At 34.3% G+C, this 21463-nt stretch overlaps 1 protein-coding gene across 1 annotated transcript in view; it reads left to right on the plus strand.

Annotated features, from left to right (window-relative positions):
- Positions 1-21463, plus strand: part of LOC117330999 (reelin-like) — a 145270-nt gene that overhangs the window by 120440 nt on the left and 3367 nt on the right. The window contains exons 51-60 of the mRNA XM_033889591.1: positions 1407-1602; positions 2268-2443; positions 2624-2730; positions 3489-3668; positions 4057-4280; positions 5810-6054; positions 6321-6475; positions 11177-11393; positions 11748-11862; positions 21069-21247. Coding sequence (XP_033745482.1) covers positions 1407-1602; positions 2268-2443; positions 2624-2730; positions 3489-3668; positions 4057-4280; positions 5810-6054; positions 6321-6475; positions 11177-11393; positions 11748-11862; positions 21069-21247 — 1794 coding nt within the window. The remainder of the gene's footprint in view (positions 1-1406; positions 1603-2267; positions 2444-2623; positions 2731-3488; positions 3669-4056; positions 4281-5809; positions 6055-6320; positions 6476-11176; positions 11394-11747; positions 11863-21068; positions 21248-21463) is intronic.

The following is a 21463-nucleotide window of genomic DNA, read 5'->3' on the forward strand; positions in this document are numbered from 1 at the left end:
TCAGTGTAGAGCTTGAAGGTCTATCAGTATCAAGGCTGTTTAGTCACAGCAGGGTCGACGTCACTGTAAAGCTTGAAATTCTACACATATCAATGCAGTTCAATTACAGCAGGGTCATTTGGAGGCTTGGAGGTGTACCCATTTGTATCAAGGCTGTTCAGTTGCAGCAAGGTCACTGTAAAGCTTGAAGTTATACACATATCAAGGGTGTTCAGTTACAGCAGGGTCATTGTGAGGCTTGGAGGTGTACCCATTTGTATCAAGGCTGTTCAGTTGCAGCAGGGTCACTATAAAGCTTGAAGTTATACACATATCAAGGGTGCATGTTCAGTTACAGCAGGGTCATTGTGAGGCTTGGAGGTGTACCCATTTGTATCAAGGCTGTTCAGTTGCAGCAGGGTCACTGTAAAGCTTGAAGTTATACACATATCAAGGGTGCATGTTCAGTTACAGCAGGTTCATTGTGAGGCTTGGAGGTGTACCCATTTGTATCAAGGCTGGTTAGTTACAGCAGGGTCACTTTGAAGCTGGAAATTCAAATTAAAAAACAAAAGACCGACTTTGGCAAAAGCTCATGTCATAACAAGCCTACATCATTGTACAGTTGAGTGTAAACTAAAGGTTACACCCAAGTGCACTCCGAGTGCACTCCATTTGGAGTACAAGTTATGTCCAGTACACAATCAAAAAAACATTTTGAGAGACCACAAACAACTTGCCAAATACATTTTTTATTGCCAATTTGCTACTAATTGACGTGGCTTATTAAAACTCTTCAAATCAAAGGAATGCTATCATACATTTTTCAACGAAGTGCCAGATCTATTCGTTTTATATACGGTTAACTAATAGAAAAAAATCAATTATATAAGATGCTGTTAGTTAACCAACGAGAAATGAACCAACAAAATAATAAGATGATATATACAAAGATAAAACAGTAGCACATATCTTATTGTTACATGTTTAAGGAGTCAAAATGTATAAGAGTATACATCTATCTATAAACATTATGTATATATGTACTTGGTTACAGGTACATGTGATACATGTGGACCCAGGTAGGATTGGGGCCTGATAGGACTCCAGATAAACTTGGAGTGCACTCTGAGTGCACTCCAAGTTTACCTGGAGTCCAAACGGAGTGCACTCCGAGTCCAAACGGAGTGCACTCGGAGTGCACTTTGTGTAACCTTTAGTCTACACTCAACTGTATGTACCAGCAGTCGGAGATCCTGTTTTTATTGTAATGTGTTGTTCATTTACCTCTGTGCTTCATATTGAACCATAGATGTCTATGATTTGACTAATACTAACTCAAGATCACAGTTACTAGCTGGCTGTATCAGCAAAATAAGTTTGATCCCATTGATATAATCATTTTGTTGCTTGATTTTGTTCCCCAGTGGTACTCGCTTGCGATGGATCCAGAAGGCAGATGGACAGGAGGGCAATGCCCACCTGTGGGGAGTGAGACAGCTGTACGTAGGTCCTCCCTGTGAACAGCACTGTAGTGGGCGAGGCACCTGTCACTTCCCACAATGCTCCTGTGATTCCGGATATGGAAATACAGACTGTAGCTCGCTGTTTTCTGTGAATCCTGTAAGTGTGTAGTATGGTTACATGGAATTAGACAGAAATGAAACAAAACTAACTTAATATTGGTTTGTGTATTTCTGTTGTAAATCAATGAAACATTTATTAAATGACCTGTATTAGTTAACACACACATGTTTGATAAAGCATTTCCAATTCATTAATATTTCTTTTCCTAATTCTTTTTGTGATTTTTCAGAAATAAAAAAATGATCTGTTGAGTTAAATGCTATAATTACAAGGAATAACTCCAGATAGTTATTTACTGGTTAAAAGTGCAAAATAAATCTTTAGGTAGTTGATGATGCCTGGTCCTTGAAGGATTATTGTGTTGTTTTCAGAGTGAGACATATTTGAAGGATTATTTTGTTGTTTTTAGACATATTTGAAGGATTATTTTGTTGTTTTCAGACATACTTGAAGGATTATTGTGTTGTTTTCAGAGTGAGACATATTTGAAGGATTATTTTGTTGTTTTTAGACATATTTGAAGGATTATTTTGTTGTTTTCAGACATACTTGAAGGATTATTTTGTTGTTTTTCAGACATACTTGAAGGATTATTGTGTTGTTTTCAGACTTACTTGAAGGATTATTGTGTTGTTTTCAGACATACTTGAAGGATTATTTTGTTGATTTCAGACATATTTGAAGGATTATTTTGTTTTTAGACATACTTAAAGGATAACTTTGAAGGATCAGATGTAGACAAGACCAAGTGGTCATTAGTCCAGGGTGGTCATGTGGGTAGAGGATGCCACGATCTAGTGGAAGACTCGGCCATGGTCATGTCTGGTCCTGGTAACCGACAAATTGTCACAGGTGACCTTGACCTTCGTAATGCCAGGTAATTGAATTGGGGAAAAAAAAACGCCTTCTGTTCTTGTTAATATTGTTTAATCATATGATAGTAGTGAAAATAAAATGAAAATAAATCTCATCTACATTGTACATGATTATATAATATTCATCAGTGATGTGGATAATATCTAATTGGAATACAAGTGTAAATTACATGTTTTGATAGGTTTATACAATACTACGCTGTGATTGGTGGGGCCAGCACGGAACCAGGATGTTATCCTCCGACATCCTCGCGACACAGTGTCATATTACAATACTCTGTCGACAATGGTGAGTGCAATCTCGTGTCATACTACAATACTCTGTCGACAATGGTGAGTGTAATCTCGTGTCATATTACAATACTCTGTTGACAATGGTGAGTGTAATCTAGTGTCATATTACAATACTCTGTCGACAATGGTGAGTGTAATCTCGTGTCATATTACAATACTCTGTCGACAATGGTGAGTGTAATCTCGTGTCATATTACAATACTCTGTCGACAATGGTGAGTGTAATCTCGTGTCATATTACAATACTCTGTCGACAATGGTGAGTGTAATCTCGTGTCATATTACAATACTCTGTCGACAATTGTGAGTGTAATCTCCGCCCGTTATATTTCCATCTTCCATGGTTGCAATTAAAGTTGATCAGAAGTAAAGCGATAGTTTTGATGAATCTCCATATATTCAGTATTGAATTGAAAATCATCATTTTATTATTGGTTGCCAGAAAAATGAAAATATTGCTTCAGGACAATAATAGGGAACCTATTCCTTGTAATTGTACCTTATCTGCTGGTACAGTTTACGTACAAACGTCACTTTTGTATAGTTTTATAGCTTTACATACATTTGAAAGTTTATTTTCATGTTCTGTCATGGTTCATGGTGGCTGCCATCCTTCACATATCTAATTAGCTTCTTTGCTTTCAATTGGTTGACACATATTCATTATAGTGTCCACTTTGGACATGTAGTTGAGAACTTTTCGTAAAATCTCTAGAGAGGTACAAGCCATTGTAGAAAAATTTGTTTCTCCAGGTATTCACTGGGAGAGCCTCCATGTCCTGGATTATGCCAGTTACCAGGAAGTAAAGAAGGACTACATTCTCCTTCCTCAAGGAGCCAGGACTGAGAGTACCAAGGTACGCTGGTGGCAGCCATTGTCAGAGGGATACTCACCGAATGGCCCTCAGTGGGATATTGACGAAGTATATATTGGTATGTATTACTCACTGTATAGAGAGATCACTACCACAATATTGCTATTATCAAAAATATCAATACCACAATATTGCTTTATAAAAAAAAAGATCACTTCCACAATATTGCTTTTATAAAAAATACCACTACCACAATATTGCTTTTATAACGATATATAAAAAATATATATATATTGTGAATGACATGCATACACAAATAATTCTCTCATCCTTTCTTTGAAACTACCACTACTTTATGATAAAATTTGAAATACTCAAGTAGTTCTTGTATAAGTAACTGTAGAAAAGTTGTCAATGGACAGATTTGTTTTTTTCATTTTTGTTAAGAATTTACCATTAGATACCAAACAATGCTGTCACAGATATAGAGAGACTTCTGTTTGTAGGTGGAACTGAGATCAACCCCAGCGAGATGCATGTTTCTTTTGATGACACAGAAGGTGTGGATATTCAGAGTGATGCACCCTGGGAATTTACTCCTCACGGGGAAATTCGTGAGCATGTGTGTACCACTGATGGTCATGCGATAGCCTGGGATGAAGGAAAAGGCACACGAAGCATCACCTCTGGTCAAATGATTGTACAGCACAACTACATGTTACAGTTCAAGGTAGGCTTGGTCTTTTAACTTAGCAATAAACTGTTTTATGGCGTGTAGGTGAGAGTAATGTTACCAATGTCCTAGATCAATTCAATTTCCATCACTCTTTAGCTTTATTTCTTTTTAAGCCCTGCTTTCACGTGGGATATTAATTTGGGGTTTGTCTGTCTGTCATGCTTCATTTCTGTGCAAAAACTGCATCAAATGTGAACAGATTTTATTCAAACTTGGTTTGAACAAGGTTTGAAGCATTAAGGGCTCAGCCAAGTTTGATTGCTACTTTTGCTGAACTGTATTTGAAGGAGTTATAGCCCCTTCATTAACTTAAAATGTTGTTTTCATCCATTTCCGTGAAATAACTGAAATAATTGTTAACAGGTTTTCGTCAAACTTGATAATAATGTTAAATGCCTTAAGAGCTAATCCACTTTTGCTAGATGTTATTTGGCAGAGTTCTAATCCCTGGATTAACAAAAAATTTACTTTGGCTGCAAAAAATATAACTTTCCTAAATATTTTCCGAAAACATTCAAACTTTGGAACAGGGTTGAATGTATTGAGCACTCGGCTAAATTCATGGTAGAGTTTTGTTAATGGCAGATGAGAAGAGAAGTCTTGCAAAATTAGTTTTCTTTATCCCATAATTTCATATTTATCAAACATCCTGTATAAGGCATTACGTTTTTTGAGTTTCAAGCAATACATTAAGGCTAACAAAAATTATCATTCTGTCAAGCTAAGATGACATTTTTACTCCTTACCTCAGAAAACAGGGGATAAAGATTTCATTAATTTGCTTGTTGAATTTAAATGTTTGGTGTAAAATTGTACAAAACATAATGCAAAAAAAAAAGAAACTTAAAAATTAGCTGTTTTGATATATACTGATGAACTGGAGATACCAAAGGAGAGTTACACTGTAATTGCAAATGTTACTGTCAGTGATTTTGTTTGACAGTATTAGGCTGTAATGGTTTTGTTTGCTCAGACAGTATTAGGCTGTAATGGTTTTGTTTCCTCAGATAGTATTAGGCTGTAATGGTTTTGTTTCCTCAGACAGTATTAGGCTGTAATGGTTTTGTTTCCTCAGATAGTATTAGGCTGTAATGGTTTTGTTTCCTCAGACAGTATTAGGCTGTAATGGTTTTGTTTGCTCAGACAGTATTAGGCTGTAATGGTTTTGTTTGCTCAGACAGTATTAGGCTGTAATGGTTTTGTTTGCTCAGACAGTATTAGGCTGTAATGGTTTTGTTTGCTCAGACAGTATTAGGCTGTAATGGTTTTGTTTCCTCAGACAGTATTAGGCTGTAATGGTTTTGTTTGCTCAGACAGTATTAGGCTGTAATGGTTTTGTTTGCTCAGACAGTATTAGGCTGTAATGGTTTTGTTTGCTCAGACAGTATTAGGCTGTAATGGTTTTGTTTGCTCAGACAGAATTAGGCTGTAATGGTTTTGTTTGCTCAGACAGTATTAGGCTGTAATGATTTTGTTTCCTCAGACAGTATATATATTAGGCTGTAATGGTTTTGTTTCCTCAGATAGTAGTAGGCTGTAATGGTCAGCCGGACTCCTGTGCCTCTAACTCACCGGTCAAACTGTTATATAACAAGAATCCAGCCACTGACCGCTGGGATTATGTCCAGCCCTTGTGTCTACCTGATCTGAATGGTATGCAGACTGATTGTCGTCCGAGTCACTATCACTCTGCCAGTGAATATTCACCACAAGGTTACCCCACCTGGACCTGGGTCACCATTGATCTCCCTGACACAGTCTACTCAAGGTAGCTTTTCACAGACATTTAATGATAGATGTGTTAAAATATTAATAGGATGTAATCTTTCGGAAGATTTGAAATTCAGTTATAGATAACACTCTGATTTTTTTCAAACTTTACAGTATTTCTGATCAGTTTAGAGGTAAATATCATTGACTATATATATATCCCACCTTTACTTGTTACATTCTGTTAAGCATTTGAGCATACCTTTTCATGTCCTTATTAGAAGTAAGTGGTGGATGTAACTAAGCTGTTGTTTCTCTCTCTAGTGTGACAAGATTCCGATGGCTACAGGAAGCAACAAATTCATCAGCCTCATCCTGGGCTCTGGATGATGTTTATGTCGGGGAAAAATGTCCGGGCATGTGTAGTGGAAGGGGGGCATGTCTGTTTGGCGCCTGTGTCTGTCAGGAAGGTTACACAGGTAAATATGCTGTACATTGTCTGTTGTTACCTTAACAGGTAACTTGTGTCTGTTGTCAAGGTTACATACTGGATAACAATATACAAATGTAAGCTCAATCTGTTGTCATGGTTACATACTGGATAACAATGTATTCTCTATCTCTTGTCAACACTATATACAGGATAACAATATAAACTCTATCTGTTGTCAAGGTTACATACTGAGTAAGAATACTAGATTTATCTGTTGTCAAGGTTACATACTGAGTAAGAATACTAGATCTATCTGTTGTCAAGGTTATGTACTGAGTAAGAATACTAGATTTATCTGTTGTCAAGGTTATGTACTGAGTAAGAATACTAGATCTATCTGTTGTCAAGGCTATGTACTGAGTAAGAATACTAGATCTAGGTTATGTACTGAGTAAGAATACTAGATCTATCTGTTGTCAAGGCTATGTACTGAGTAAGAATACTAGATCTATCTGTTGTCAAGGTTATGTACTGAGTAAGAATACTAGATCTATCTGTTGTCAAGGTAACATACAAAGTAAGAATACTAGCTCTATCTGTTGTCAAGGTTACATACAAAGTAAGAATACTAGCTCTATCTGTTGTCAAGGTAACATACAAAGTAAGAATACTAGATATATCTGTTGTCTAGGTTACATACAAAGTAAAAATACTAGATATATCTGTTGTCAAAGTAACATACAAAGTAACAATACTAGATCTATCTGTTGTCACGGTTATATACAGATTAGTTACCGATTACAGTCGTGATAATGGGAATACAGATTAGTTACTGACTATGATAATGGGAATACAGATTAGTTACTGGTTATGATAATGGGAATACAGATTAGTTACTGATTATGATAATGGGAATACAGATTAGTTACTGATTATGATAATGGGAATACACATTAGTTACTGACTATGATAATGGGAATACAGATTAGTTACTGACTATGATAATATGAATACAGATTAGTTACTGATTATGATAAAGGGAATACACATTAGTAATGGTTATGATAATGAGAATACAGATTAGTTACTGGTTATGATAATGGGAATTCAAATTACTTACTGATTATGATAATGGGACTACACATTAGTTACTGATTATGATAATAGGAATACAGATTAGTTACTGACTATGATAATGGGAATACAGATTAGTTACTGACTATGATAATAGGAATACAGATTAGTTACTGACTATGATAATGGGAATACAGATGAGATACTGACTATGATAATGGGAATACAGATTAGCTACTGACTATGATAATAGGAATACAGATTTGTTACTGATTATGATAATGGGAATACAGATTAGTTACTGACTATGATAATGGGAATACAGATTAGTTACTGATTATGATAATGGGAATACAGATTAGTTATTTATTATGATAATGGGAATACAGATTAGTTACTGACTATGATAATGGGAATACAGATTAGTTACTGACTATGATAATGGGAATACAGATGAGATACTGACTATGATAATGGGAATACAGATTAGTTATTTATTATGATAATGGGAATACAGATAAGTTACTGACTATGATAATGGGATTACAGATTAGTTACTGACTATGATAATGGGAATACAGATTAGTTACTGATTATGATAATGGTAATACACATTAGTTACTGACTATGATAATGGGAATACAGATCAGTTACTGACTATGATAATGGGAATACAGATCAGTTACTGACTATGATAATGGGAATACAGATTAGTTACTGACTATGATAATGGGAATACAGATCAGTTACTGACTATGATAATGGGAATACAGATTAGTTACTGGTTATGATAATGGGAATACAGATTAGTTACTGATTATGATAATGGGAATACAGATTATAGTTACTGGTTATGATAATGGGAATACAGATTAGTTACTGATTATGATAATGGGAATACAGATTAGTTACTGATTATGATAATGGGAATACAGATTAGTTACTGACTATGATAATGGGAATACAGATTAGTTACTGACTATGATAATAGGAATACAGATTAGTTACTGACTATGATAATGGGAATACAGATTAGTTACTGACTATGATAATGGGAATACAGATTAGTTACTGGTTATGATAATGGGAATACAGATTAGTTACTGACTATGATAATGGGAATACAGATTAGTTACTGATTATGATAATGGGAATACAGATTAGTTACTGACTGATATGGAATACAGATTAGTTACTGATTATGATAATGGGAATACAGATTAGTTACTGACTATGATAATGGGAATACAGATTAGTTACTGATTATGATAATGGGAATACAGATTAGTTACTGATTATGATAATGGGAATACAGATTAGTTACTGACTATGATAATGGGAATACAGATTAGTTACTGACTATGATAATGGGAATACAGATTAGTTACTGATTATGATAATGGGAATACAGATTAGTTACTGACTATGATAATGGGAATACAGATTAGTTACTGATTATGATAATGGGAATACAGATTAGTTACTGATTATGATAATGGGAATACAGATTAGTTACTGACTATGATAATGGGAATACAGATTAGTTACTGACTATGATAATGGGAATACAGATTAGTTACTGACTATGATAATGGGAATACACATTAGTTACTGACTATGATAATGGGAATACAGATTAGTTACTGACTATGATAATGGGAATACAGATTAGTTACTGACTATGATAATGGGAATACAGATTAGTTACTGGTTATGATAATGGGAATACAGATTAGTTACTGATTATGATAATGGGAATACAGATTATAGTTACTGGTTATGATAATGGGAATACAGATTAGTTACTGATTATGATAATGGGAATACAGATTAGTTACTGATTATGATAATGGGAATACAGATTAGTTACTGACTATGATAATAGGAATACAGATTAGTTACTGACTATGATAATGGGAATACAGATTAGTTACTGACTATGATAATGGGAATACAGATTAGTTACTGGTTATGATAATGGGAATACAGGTTAGTTACTGACTATGATAATGGGAATACATATTAGTTACTGATTATGATAATGGGAATACAGATTATAGTTACTGGTTATGATAATGGGAATACAGATTAGTTACTGACTATGATAATGGGAATACAGATTAGTTACTGGTTATGATAATGGGAATACAGATTAGTTACTGATTATGATAATGGGAATACATATTATAGTTACTGACTATGATAATGGGAATACAGATTAGTTACTGATTATGATAATGGGAATACAGATTATAGTTACTGGTTATGATAATGGGAATACAGATTAGTTACTGACTATGATAATGGGAATACAGATTAGTTACTGGTTATGATAATGGGAATACAGATTAGTTACTGATTATGATAATGGGAATACAGATTAGTTACTGATTATGATAATGGGAATACAGATTATAGTTACTGGTTATGATAATGGGAATACAGATTAGTTACTGATTATGATAATGGGAATACAGATTAGTTACTGATTATGATAATGGGAATACAGATTAGTTACTGACTATGATAATAGGAATACAGATTAGTTACTGATTATGATAATGGGAATACAGATTAGTTACTGACTATGATAATGGGAATACAGATTAGTTACTGGTTATGATAATGGGAATACAGATTAGTTACTGACTATGATAATGGGAATACAGATTATAGTTACTGGTTATGATAATGGGAATACAGATTAGTTACTGGTTATGATAATGGGAATACAGATTAGTTACTGATTATGATAATGGGAATACAGATTAGTTACTGACTATGATAATGGGAATACAGATTAGTTACCGATTATGATAATGGGAATACAGATTAGTTACTGATTATGATAATGGGAATACAGATTAGTTACTGACTATGATAATGGGAATACAGGTTAGTTACTGACTATGATAATGGGAATACAGATTAGTTACTGACTATGATAATGGGAATACAGATTAGTTACTGACTATGATAATGTGAATACAGATTAGATTATGACTATGATAATGGGAATACAGATTAGTTACTGATTATGATAATGGGAATACAGATTAGTTACTGATTATGATAATGGGAATAGAGATTAGTTACTGGTTATGATAATGGGAATACAGATTAGTTACTGACTATGATAATGGGAATACAGATTAGTTACTGATTATGATAATGGGAATACAGATTAGTTACTGATTATGATAATGGGAATACAGATTAGTTACTGACTATGATAATGGGAATACAGATTAGTTACTGACTATGATAATGGGAATACAGATTAGTTACTGACTATGATAATGGGAATACAGATTAGTTACTTATTATGATAATGGGAATACAGATAAGTTACTGACTATGATAATGGGATTACAGAATAGTTACTGATTATGATAATGGGAATACAGATTAGTTACTGACTATGATAATAGGAATACAGATATGTTACTGATTATGATAATGGGAATACAGATTAGTTACTGATTATGATAATGGGAATACAGATTAGTTACTGATTATGATAATGGGAATACAGATGAGATACTGACTATGATAATGGGAATACAGATTAGTTACTGACTATGATAATGGGAATACAGATCAGGTACTGATTGAAGTCTTGGTATTACAACAAAAATTGTATTTATCTTGTCAACATCTGTAATTTGTTCAGGATTATCCTGTGAGAAAATCGCCAGACATCTCCTCCGGACGATGTTGGATTCATTTGAGGGAGGGGTGGCCAGACATTACTGGTCTACCATCACTGGAGGGGGTATAGGGTTTGGGTGTGGTGCTCTGTTGCCCTATGCCCATGGGAAAACACTATACTTCAATGACTGTGGCTTACGACAGATGATTACCTCGGAAATGGATCTCCGCAGTGCAAGGTATAATATGCTGACCTTGTATTTTGTTTTCATTTTGTCTTTAGTTAAACCATCAAATAGCAACTAATTAATGTTGTCAATTGATCGTGTTTCCACTGAATATCTCAAGTGCTTTATGAATTTTACAAAATAATTCTTTACAAGCAGAATTCAATATATCATTGCCATTTCTTCATGCATATACCTATGTACATAATCATATTGTCTACAGGAAGTTTTAATATAGTAAGTGTAATAATCCATACCTTAACTATGAAAGTATCTTTTTCAATATTACTAGTCCCAGACAGTTCATTAAAATAAATTACAAACCTCATATGGTTTTTTGCTGCAATTCACAATTATCTTTTCCAGCAAAATAATGTTTGTGCTACAGATAGGATGTCGAGCACAAACATCCACATGTAATGTACGAACCGGTGCCGGTGTTAAATACAGAGGAGTGTTACTACAGTACACCAGAGATAAGGTAGGTCTGACGTCCACATGTAATGTACGGACTGATGTAGGTGTTAGGTACAGAGAGGTGTTACTACAGTACAGATGAGGTAGGTCTGATGTCCACATGTAATGTACGGAATGATGTAGGTGTTAGGTACAGAGGGGTGTTACTACAGTACAGATGAGGTAGGTCTGACGTCCACATGTAATGTACGGACTGATGTAGGTGTTAGGTACAGAGGAGTGTTACTACAGTACAGATAAGGTAGGTCTGACGTCCACATGTAATGTACGGACTGATGTAGGTGTTAGGTACAGAGGGGTGTTACTACAGTACAGATAAGGTAGGTCTGACGTTCACATGTAATGTACGGACTGATGTAGGTGTTTGGTACAGAGGGGTGTTACTACAGTATAGATAAGGTAGGCCTGACGTCCACATGTAATGTACGGACTGATGTAGGTGTTAGGTACAGAGGGGTGTTACTACAGTACAGATAAGGTAGGTCTGACGTCCACATGTAATGTACGGACTGATGTAGGTGTTAGATACAGAGGGGTGTTACTACAGTATAGATAAGGTAGGTCTGACGTCCACATGTAATGTACGGACTGATGTACAGTTGGGAGCAAACTAAACTTGGTAGTCTAGTGCACTTCAGTGCACTACAAAAGTTAACTCCAGTTAACACTGTAGTGCACTGGAGTGAACATCGTAGTGCACTTGAGTTCACATCATAGTGCACTAGAGTCAATACATACAAAGTATTTGATATACAATGCATATTCTCTTGAACATATAAATGTTTCATTAAAACAAAATTTCAAAAATATATATACAGGGACTAGTCCATGTATATTGTGTGTGTTCATGATGGTGTGTACATTTCACTTTTATTTCAGATATGTTTATTACATGTATATAAGTATAATACATGTCATGTATTGGTAAATAGAATATACACAAAAACTTAAAATTAAGAAAGCATTGAAAATACCAGTTTTGAAATTAAAATTAAATCGATTAACATCAAGCAATATTGATTCTGCCTTCATTGAAACATATATTGTACATGCAACATAAATGTTATACAGATAGTTTGTATACCGTCAGGTATTCAGATTCAGATTATTTTATTTCCTTGTGTTACGAGACACATTGGAGAGTAGACATATACATATACAATAATACAATAGTACAGATAGTGATGGACAATCATATCATTATATCAATCAAGAATATATATATCTTGATATAGAAGAACACATTACATGGTATATCATTAAAAAATAGCACAATGCATTACATTTACTTAAATTCATATTAAATGATAATCACAGTGTTTATGCACTGATATTTTAACATTCACTACGTTGACCACAAAATTTTCAGGATTTTTTAAAAGAAACTCTTCATACAAATCCTCGATATAAGCCCCAGGATAAAATCTATATGAACGCTGACATATTTATTAAGTATAGATAATATTCATATACATTTATCATAAATGCATAATAAAGTAATATAGTATACAATATGTTTCATTGATAATACAAGCATGATATAGTATACTAGTACTATAGAAACGGTAAATAGTGCCAATCCTTACTTTAAGTATATACATATACGATTTTACATATTAGCTTTATAAGGACCACTTATTTGTAGACAGGAAGTACACTGATATATACCTTTTATCCTATAATTATACAATCTCAACCATTCGACATGTCTTTTAAACTGATATAAAATTTAAATGAAAGTACAGGTCTGATATGTTTGTATCAACCTATCTTGAGGCAAAATTAGATATAATTATTTCGGCGCTTAAAACACAAAGATATATATTTGCCTAACTTATTTAATTCTCCAATATTCCGGGTATTTAATAGAAGGATCAACTTAAAAACACTGGGACGTCTGTAATAATATGACTTAATGTACTTTTGCCTTAAATCAGTATAACAGTTACACCTTAGAAGAAAATGAAATTCATCCTCAACATCATTAGAATTGCATACTTCACATATCCTATGATCTCTAGGACGGTTTCTATACCGTCCTTGTTCAATATTCAAATTGTGTGAACTAAGTCTAATACGTGCTATATTCTTTTGGTAAGAACTACTAATAGGTTTAGTTAAATAAAATTGTAGTGTAAAATTATCGATAAGATGTCGGTATAGAAAACCCTTTGGAATTGCTTGTATGTTTGATAAAAGTTCTTGACGATAAACGTCGTAAAATCTATTTTCAATAATTTTATAAGCTTTCCTAGCATTGCATGTTATATTGTTCCAAAGATAAGATAATCCTAATTTATCTAATTCTGCTCTTATGTTTAAAATCCAACTGCCATTTGATCTTATCCTTTCCTCATAGCAATTTCTTAATATACAATTATATGAATTTCTCAGTTTCAACCAGTACTTAATTATACGAAGTTTTCTGAATGTTGACAATGGTAATCTTCCGAGTTCACAATATACTAAATTATTACATGTACTTTTTTTCACACCAAGTACTTTTTTACAAAAATTAATATGTATCTTTTCAATATCTAAGGCTTTGTGGAAACCCCATACCTCGGCACTGTAACTAAGTATGCTATTTACATATGTGTCAAACACAGAACATTGGGTATTAATGTTGAAATCATGATTTTTGAACTTATTATATATAGCGTAATATGCTTTATTGCCCTGTTCAGCCACATGCTTTTGGGTAACATAAAATTTACCATTATAATTGAAAAGCATCCCTAGATAATTGAATTGGTCTACAATTTGTAGTTCAGTTTCATTGTAAAACCACTTTTCGTTATTTTTAATATTCCCGCCGTTTCTAAAGACGATTATTTTCGTCTTGTCTGTGTTCAAAATAAGACTATATTTATTGTTATAAGATTTGAGAGCATCTATGACCTGTTGCAAATTCTCTGGAGAGTCAGCAAATAACACTGTATCATCAGCATACATAAGAAGAAAAATACTGATTAAGTTAAGTTCAATTGATGGACAACATTCACTTATAAAATGCATTTCACAGTCATTTACAAATATTGAGTACAAAATCGGGGAGAGGATTTCTCCTTGGAAGGGACCGATTGTGTTGGAGAAGAAATCAGAGTAATAACCGTTATGTTTCACACAAGATTTAACTGAATTATATAATGATTGAATGACTCGTAACATTTTCCCCCTCACACCTTGTCTTATTAGTTTACTCCATAATTGAGACCTTTCAATAAGATCGAACGCTTTCTTGTAATCGACAAAGCAGCAGTATAACCTTCCGCCCTTTTTATTATACAGTCTTTCCAGACCAGGTAAATCACACAAAATGGGATTATGATTGTTATTTTGTTGAAAGGTGTGAAAACACAGCCAAGGTTATCTGGCACAAGGAGTCCAGCTGTTCTGGGCATGGCCAAAGGGCATTAAGCTTAATTAAGGGTTTACCTGTACAGGTACTGTACTAGTCATGCATGGCTACCCCTCCCCTAAACACTCATGTAATGATATATAATCAGTCCCCAATCTAATTTTTATCGTATGTACCTAATAAGTGTATAAATTAGTTTCCCCGTTAAAATTATTGATTATTATTGAGAAATAAAAATACTGGTTTGCAAGTTTATATAATTTTATAATAAGACTTTCGAGATAATATTATAAAGGTTTTTAAAATCCAAACAAAAACTTGTGAGTTTACCTGTCGTTTTGATAAGTGTCACCAAGCTGTGTGTATTAGAGTATGGGTTAAATCAAAGTGTCAAAAATTATAGTTACAGTACTAGTCATGCTAGACCAAATGTCTGCATCGACTAGATCTTAAAAAATTATAGGTAAAACAAATATGTTTATAATTTGATTACTTTTTTCATTACTTATAACATTATTATATTTATAAGATTATAAACAAATGATTTTTTTTTCAAATGTCTATAGGGAGGTTAACTACTTATCATTATTATTTTGCTGAAATGACTGATTACAAAATGTTGCACTTGACTGACCACTTTTACATGGAATTTACCTGGTGGTCACTCAGGTATGACCATACAAGACCAAGGTGTGAAAATTGATCTGTTGGTTAGACCCTACCAGAGACGAGGTACGGACAAAAGCCCCCCCGGACATTAGCCCCTAGGACAAAAGCCCCCCCGGACATTAGCCCCTTCACACTAATCAAAAAGTGGACAAAAGCCCCTTCATAAAAAAAATTATATATATTTTTTTTATTTTTTATGTTTTTATTTATTCATTTTTTTTTAAAATTACAATATATGTTTTAGCAATGTAAACAACTACTTGAACTGTTACATAAACAATAAGCTGTTACACAGGTGTTTGGTAGGTTTTTCATTGATTTTACTGTTACATAAACAATAAGCTGTTACACAGGTGTTTGGTAGGTTTTTCATTGATGTTGTATTCTCCTCGAAGGAAATATATCATTAATGGCTTCATGTGTATCAACAGTGAAATTTCTATGTTTGCACAGGTATGAATTGTTTTTATATTGTTTCTTTGATTTTAATCATTCCTAAAATTAAAATTACAACACAGAGCAACATGTTTTGTAGGCATTTCTTTGATTATCAATATTTGCAGTATATTACAAATTTCAGAGATAAAAACAGCAGTATATATACAGTTTTTGTTTTTCAAAAGTACAGATTTATATAAAGTATACCAGCTAAATTTATAATGAAGGGGCTTTTGTCCGGGGGGGCTAATGTCCGGGGGGGCTTTCGTCCGGAGGGGCTTTTGTCCTAGGGGCTAATGTCCGGGGGGGCTAATGTCCGGGGGGGCTTTTGTCCTACACTCACCAGAGACATATATACAGAGGGATTGGCAGCTCTCTATTTGCCCTTGTGTTTACATAGTGGCCCCTGACCTTCCCACAATCCTTTGCGGTCGCTCGGTTCAGTCTTCACTAGACGCCATATTGGAGAAAACTTGAAAACCAGACACATAATTATCGATAATTTCTAATTGAAATCCACACCAAGATCCAATTATGTGCTTTAATTTTATTAATATCAAAGTGCAGAAGTGTCATCAATATGAAATATATCACAATTTGCTGTCCAAGTGTTTGTATTTTGAGTATGAAAGTCAAGCACAACGCAGGAAAGATCGGCGGGAATCTCCAATTTTCGAAAAGTCCCTATGGGGTTTTCGAGAATACGGATAAATGACAACAATGTGCATGATAATCAAGACCACATTCCATAAGAATGATAGTTTTTGGTTAATGTGGTAACTTTTGTAGTGGCCTAGATAAAACAATGTGCTTTTTGTGTGCGTTTAAAATTGACGATGTTTTGGTCGGACGTAATGGCTGCTTAATTACAAAACTTGGACATGTCGAATAGGACCCAATGGATTTTAGAAAATACGGATAAATGGCAACAATGTGCATGATCAATAAGACTATATCACATAAGTTTGATAGTTTTTGGTTAATGTGGCAACTTTTGTAGTGGCCTAAATAAAACGATGTGCTTTTTGTGTGCGTTTAAAATTGACGATGTTTTGGTCTGACGTAATGGCGGCTATTTACAAACTTGGACATGTCGAATAGGACCCAATGGATTTTCGAAAATACGGATAAATGACAACAATATGCATGATCAATAAGACTATATCCCATAAGTTTGATAGTTTTTGGTTAATGTGGTAACTTTTGTAGTGGCCAAAATAAAACGATGTGCGTTTTGTGTGCGTTTAAAATTGACGATGTTTTGGTCTGACGTAATGGCGGCTATTTACAAACTTGGACATGTCGAATAGGACCCAATGGATTTTAGAAAATACGGATAAATGGCAACAATATGCATGATCAATAAGACTATATCCCATAAGTATGATAGTTTTTGGTTAATGTGGTAACTTTTGTAGTGGCCTAAATAAAACGATGTGCTTTTTGTGTGCGTTTAAAATTGACGATGTTTTGGTCTGACGTAATGGCGGCTATTTACAAACTTAGACATGTCGAATAGGACGCCAATGGATTGTAGAAAATACGGATAAATGGCAACAATGTGCATGATCACTAAGACTATATCACATAAGTATGATAGTTTTTGGTTAATGTGGTAACTTTTGTAGTGGCCTAAATAAAACGATGTGCTTTTTGTGTGCGTTTAAAATTGACGATGTTTTGGTCTGACGTAATGGCGGCTATTTACAAACTTAGACATGTCGAATAGGACCCAATGGATTTTCGAAAATACGGATAAATGACAACAATATGCATGATCAATAAGACTATATCCCATAAGTTTGATAGATTTTGGTTAATGTGGTAACTTTTGTAGTGGCCAAAATAAAACGATGTGCTTTCTGTGTGTATTTAAAATGACGATGTTTTGGTCTGACGTAATGGCGGATTAACCAGAACATGTCGAATAAGTTCCAATACTACGATACACACATGCGCATAGCCCGATTTACCTGCGCTCGCGTGTGTTTGATAGGAGACAGGACGCTCTCGATAAGGGATATGCTTGAGTGGTCACGAATAAAGGGAGCCACTATGTGTACGGGGAAATAGCGATGTTACTAATCTCTCTGTATATATGTCTCTGACCCTACCTGTAATTATCCCCTATTGTTCTACTCTCACACCTGTAGTCTCACCTGACCAAGAAAATACTTTACCTGTATCGTAGTTCAGAATGTCTTACCTGGTAAACGCTGGGTGTCGTATATTGATCATTAAGAATGCAAATTTATTAATACTTACATTTAAAGTTGGATTATTCACTTTGACTTTCTTTTTTGGTGTTGGAGATGGGCACAACAAGGTACAACCGACAAGCCACAGGGAGATTAACTTGTTCCTTAGTTTGAACTGTTTTCATAATTATGTAAAGCGACTCAACTTAATACAGTTCTGTGAACAGTATACAATAGTAAACAGTGCTTGGTCAATTGTTTCATATTTTGTATCTGCGGTAAACAAAATTGCTTTTGTTTTCACTGAATTTTCAGTTTCATTATCTAAATGACAATCAAAATGCAGTATTGCTAATTAGTATATGGATGAAATCTAAAATGATTTCTCATTTTATAACAAACATGGCTTTCAATGGAGATTACTTATATATATTTAATTAGGTACTCCTTAATTAATTAATGATTTATATTTCATGAATATAACTATAATTATAACATTGTAGGTGAAGCTTTGAGGAAAATAAATTAATTTGTTTGTTTATCTAATATCAAACAAGTAATTAATGGCTTTTAATGGAGATTGCTTAATATGTATACATAATTATAGGTATACTCCCTAATCAATTAATCATTTATATATCATGAATATAACTATAATTGTAACATTGTATGTGAAGCTTTTAGGAAAATATATAAATTTGTTTGCTTATTCAATATAAAACAAATAATTAACATAAGTTGAGGGGAAGCTACATACTTTTACACACAATGAATTAATCCTAATAAAATCTTAACTGCAAGATACTGATACAAATTTGGTTTGAAGGTACATCATGAAACACCGGTCACTCTCGTAACCTCACTTTCACTTTTTAACAAAATGGCCGCCATTTCCTGGCCTCTAATTGGTCTGTATTTAGATATTGTCAGATTTTGATGAAATTTGGTATGTAGGGGTATTAGGGGACTCCAAAATCAACTAAATGGTGTTCACTACCATAACAACCATACGGAAGCTTCTGATTGGTCGAAATTTAGATATTGTTCAATTTCAATGAAATTTGGTATATAGGGATATTGAGGGATGCCGAACGTGATGGTATGACTGCAGGGGTGTTTGGGGGACTTCTGTAATGGTTTCCCATTACAATTAGTACTTGTTCATATTGTTTTAGCATAGTGTTAAAAATACACATTTCCTGCATCTGGCATGGATTGAATTCCTCTGGCCTTTATACGTTAAGACTGACATTTTGACAGAATATATTATATTTAAATCTAATAAGAAATCTCTCTGTCAGCAAGTCTAGATTAGTACTGAGTCAGAAGGTTTAATTGTGCTACATACACGAAGCTATACCTTCAAAACTTGACTTGCACACATACATAATATACAACACATCAAATCATATAGCTCATAACAACATTTACCCAAGAACTGAAGTGCACATCATAGTGCACTTGGGTTAACATTGTAGTGCACTGGAGTTAACATCGTAGTGCACTGGAGTTAACATTGTAGTGCACTGGAGTTAACATCGTAGTGAACTCAAATGCACTACGATGTTTAGTCTAGTGCACTACGTTGTTCACTACGTGTGCACTACGAAGTGCACTTGGTACCAAGTTTAGTTTGCTCCCAACTGTAGGTGTTAGGTACAGAGGGGTGTTACTACAGTACAGATAAGGTAGGTCTGACGTCCACATGTAACGTACGGACTGATGTAGGTGTTAGGTACAGAGGGGTGTTACTACAGTACAGATGAGGTTAGGTCTGACGTCCACATGTAATGTACGGACTGATGTAGGTGTTAGGTACAGAGGGGTGTTACTACAGTACAGATAAGGTAGGTCTGACGTCCACATGTAATGTACGGACTGATGTAGGTGTTAGGTACAGAGGGGTGTTACTACAGTACAGATAAGGTAGGTCTGACGTCCACATGTAATGTACGGACTGATGTAGGTGTTAGGTACAGAGGGGTGTTACTACAGTACAGATGAGGTAGGTCTGATGTCCACATGTAATGTACGGAATGATGTAGGTGTTAGGTATATATAGAGATGTATTGCTACAGTGTACTACAGATAAGGTTTTTGTCACACTATGGCACTGGAGTCCCACGTCTGTCTGTCAACAATTGATTTCTTCTTGTTAACCACTGATCAAAATTTAACTTAATTTGGAAGGAAGCATCCTTATGTGTCTGTACTGTAGTGTAACATTTACAGGGAACACACTGTTTACATCAAGTCATTAAACATTCACGGGGAACACACTGTTTACATCAAGTCATTAAACATTCACAGGGAACACACTGTTTACATCAAGTCATTAAACATTCACAGGGAACACACTGTTTACATCAAGTCATTAAACATTCACAGGGAACACACTGTTTACATCAAGTCATTAAACATTTACAGGGAACACACTGTTTACATCAAGTCATCAAACATTGACAGGGAACACACTGTTTACATCAAGTCATTAAACATTGACAGGGAACACACTGTTTACATCAAGTCATTAAACATTTACAGGGAACACACTGGAAACTTTTGGCTAGACATGACCCAGAAGATTATCTTAATCCAAAAATGGCAGCATATAATCTACCCAGGGATGCACAGGTCAATGGAGTGCAGTTCCGATGGTGGCAACCAGTACATGATGGAGAGGGGCATGACCAGTGGGCGATTGATGACGTACAAATCATTAGGCAAGTTTGTGGAAATTAACAACATATTAACTTTGTGATAATCGTAATGTAAGTTTGTATAATCTTTTTATATACGCATTACAAAGTTTATGAAAAGCATATTTTAAAGTTTGTAAAAGAGAGTAAGTCAAAAATATAATGTAAATTAGTGTACTCAACAACATAAGCTTTAAGAAAAAGTATAGCAAAAGTTTGTAATGGTTTGTGATAATCAAA

Source organism: Pecten maximus, chromosome 7 (assembly GCF_902652985.1).
Source record: "Pecten maximus chromosome 7, xPecMax1.1, whole genome shotgun sequence".
Taxonomy (NCBI): Eukaryota; Metazoa; Mollusca; class Bivalvia; order Pectinida; family Pectinidae; genus Pecten; species Pecten maximus.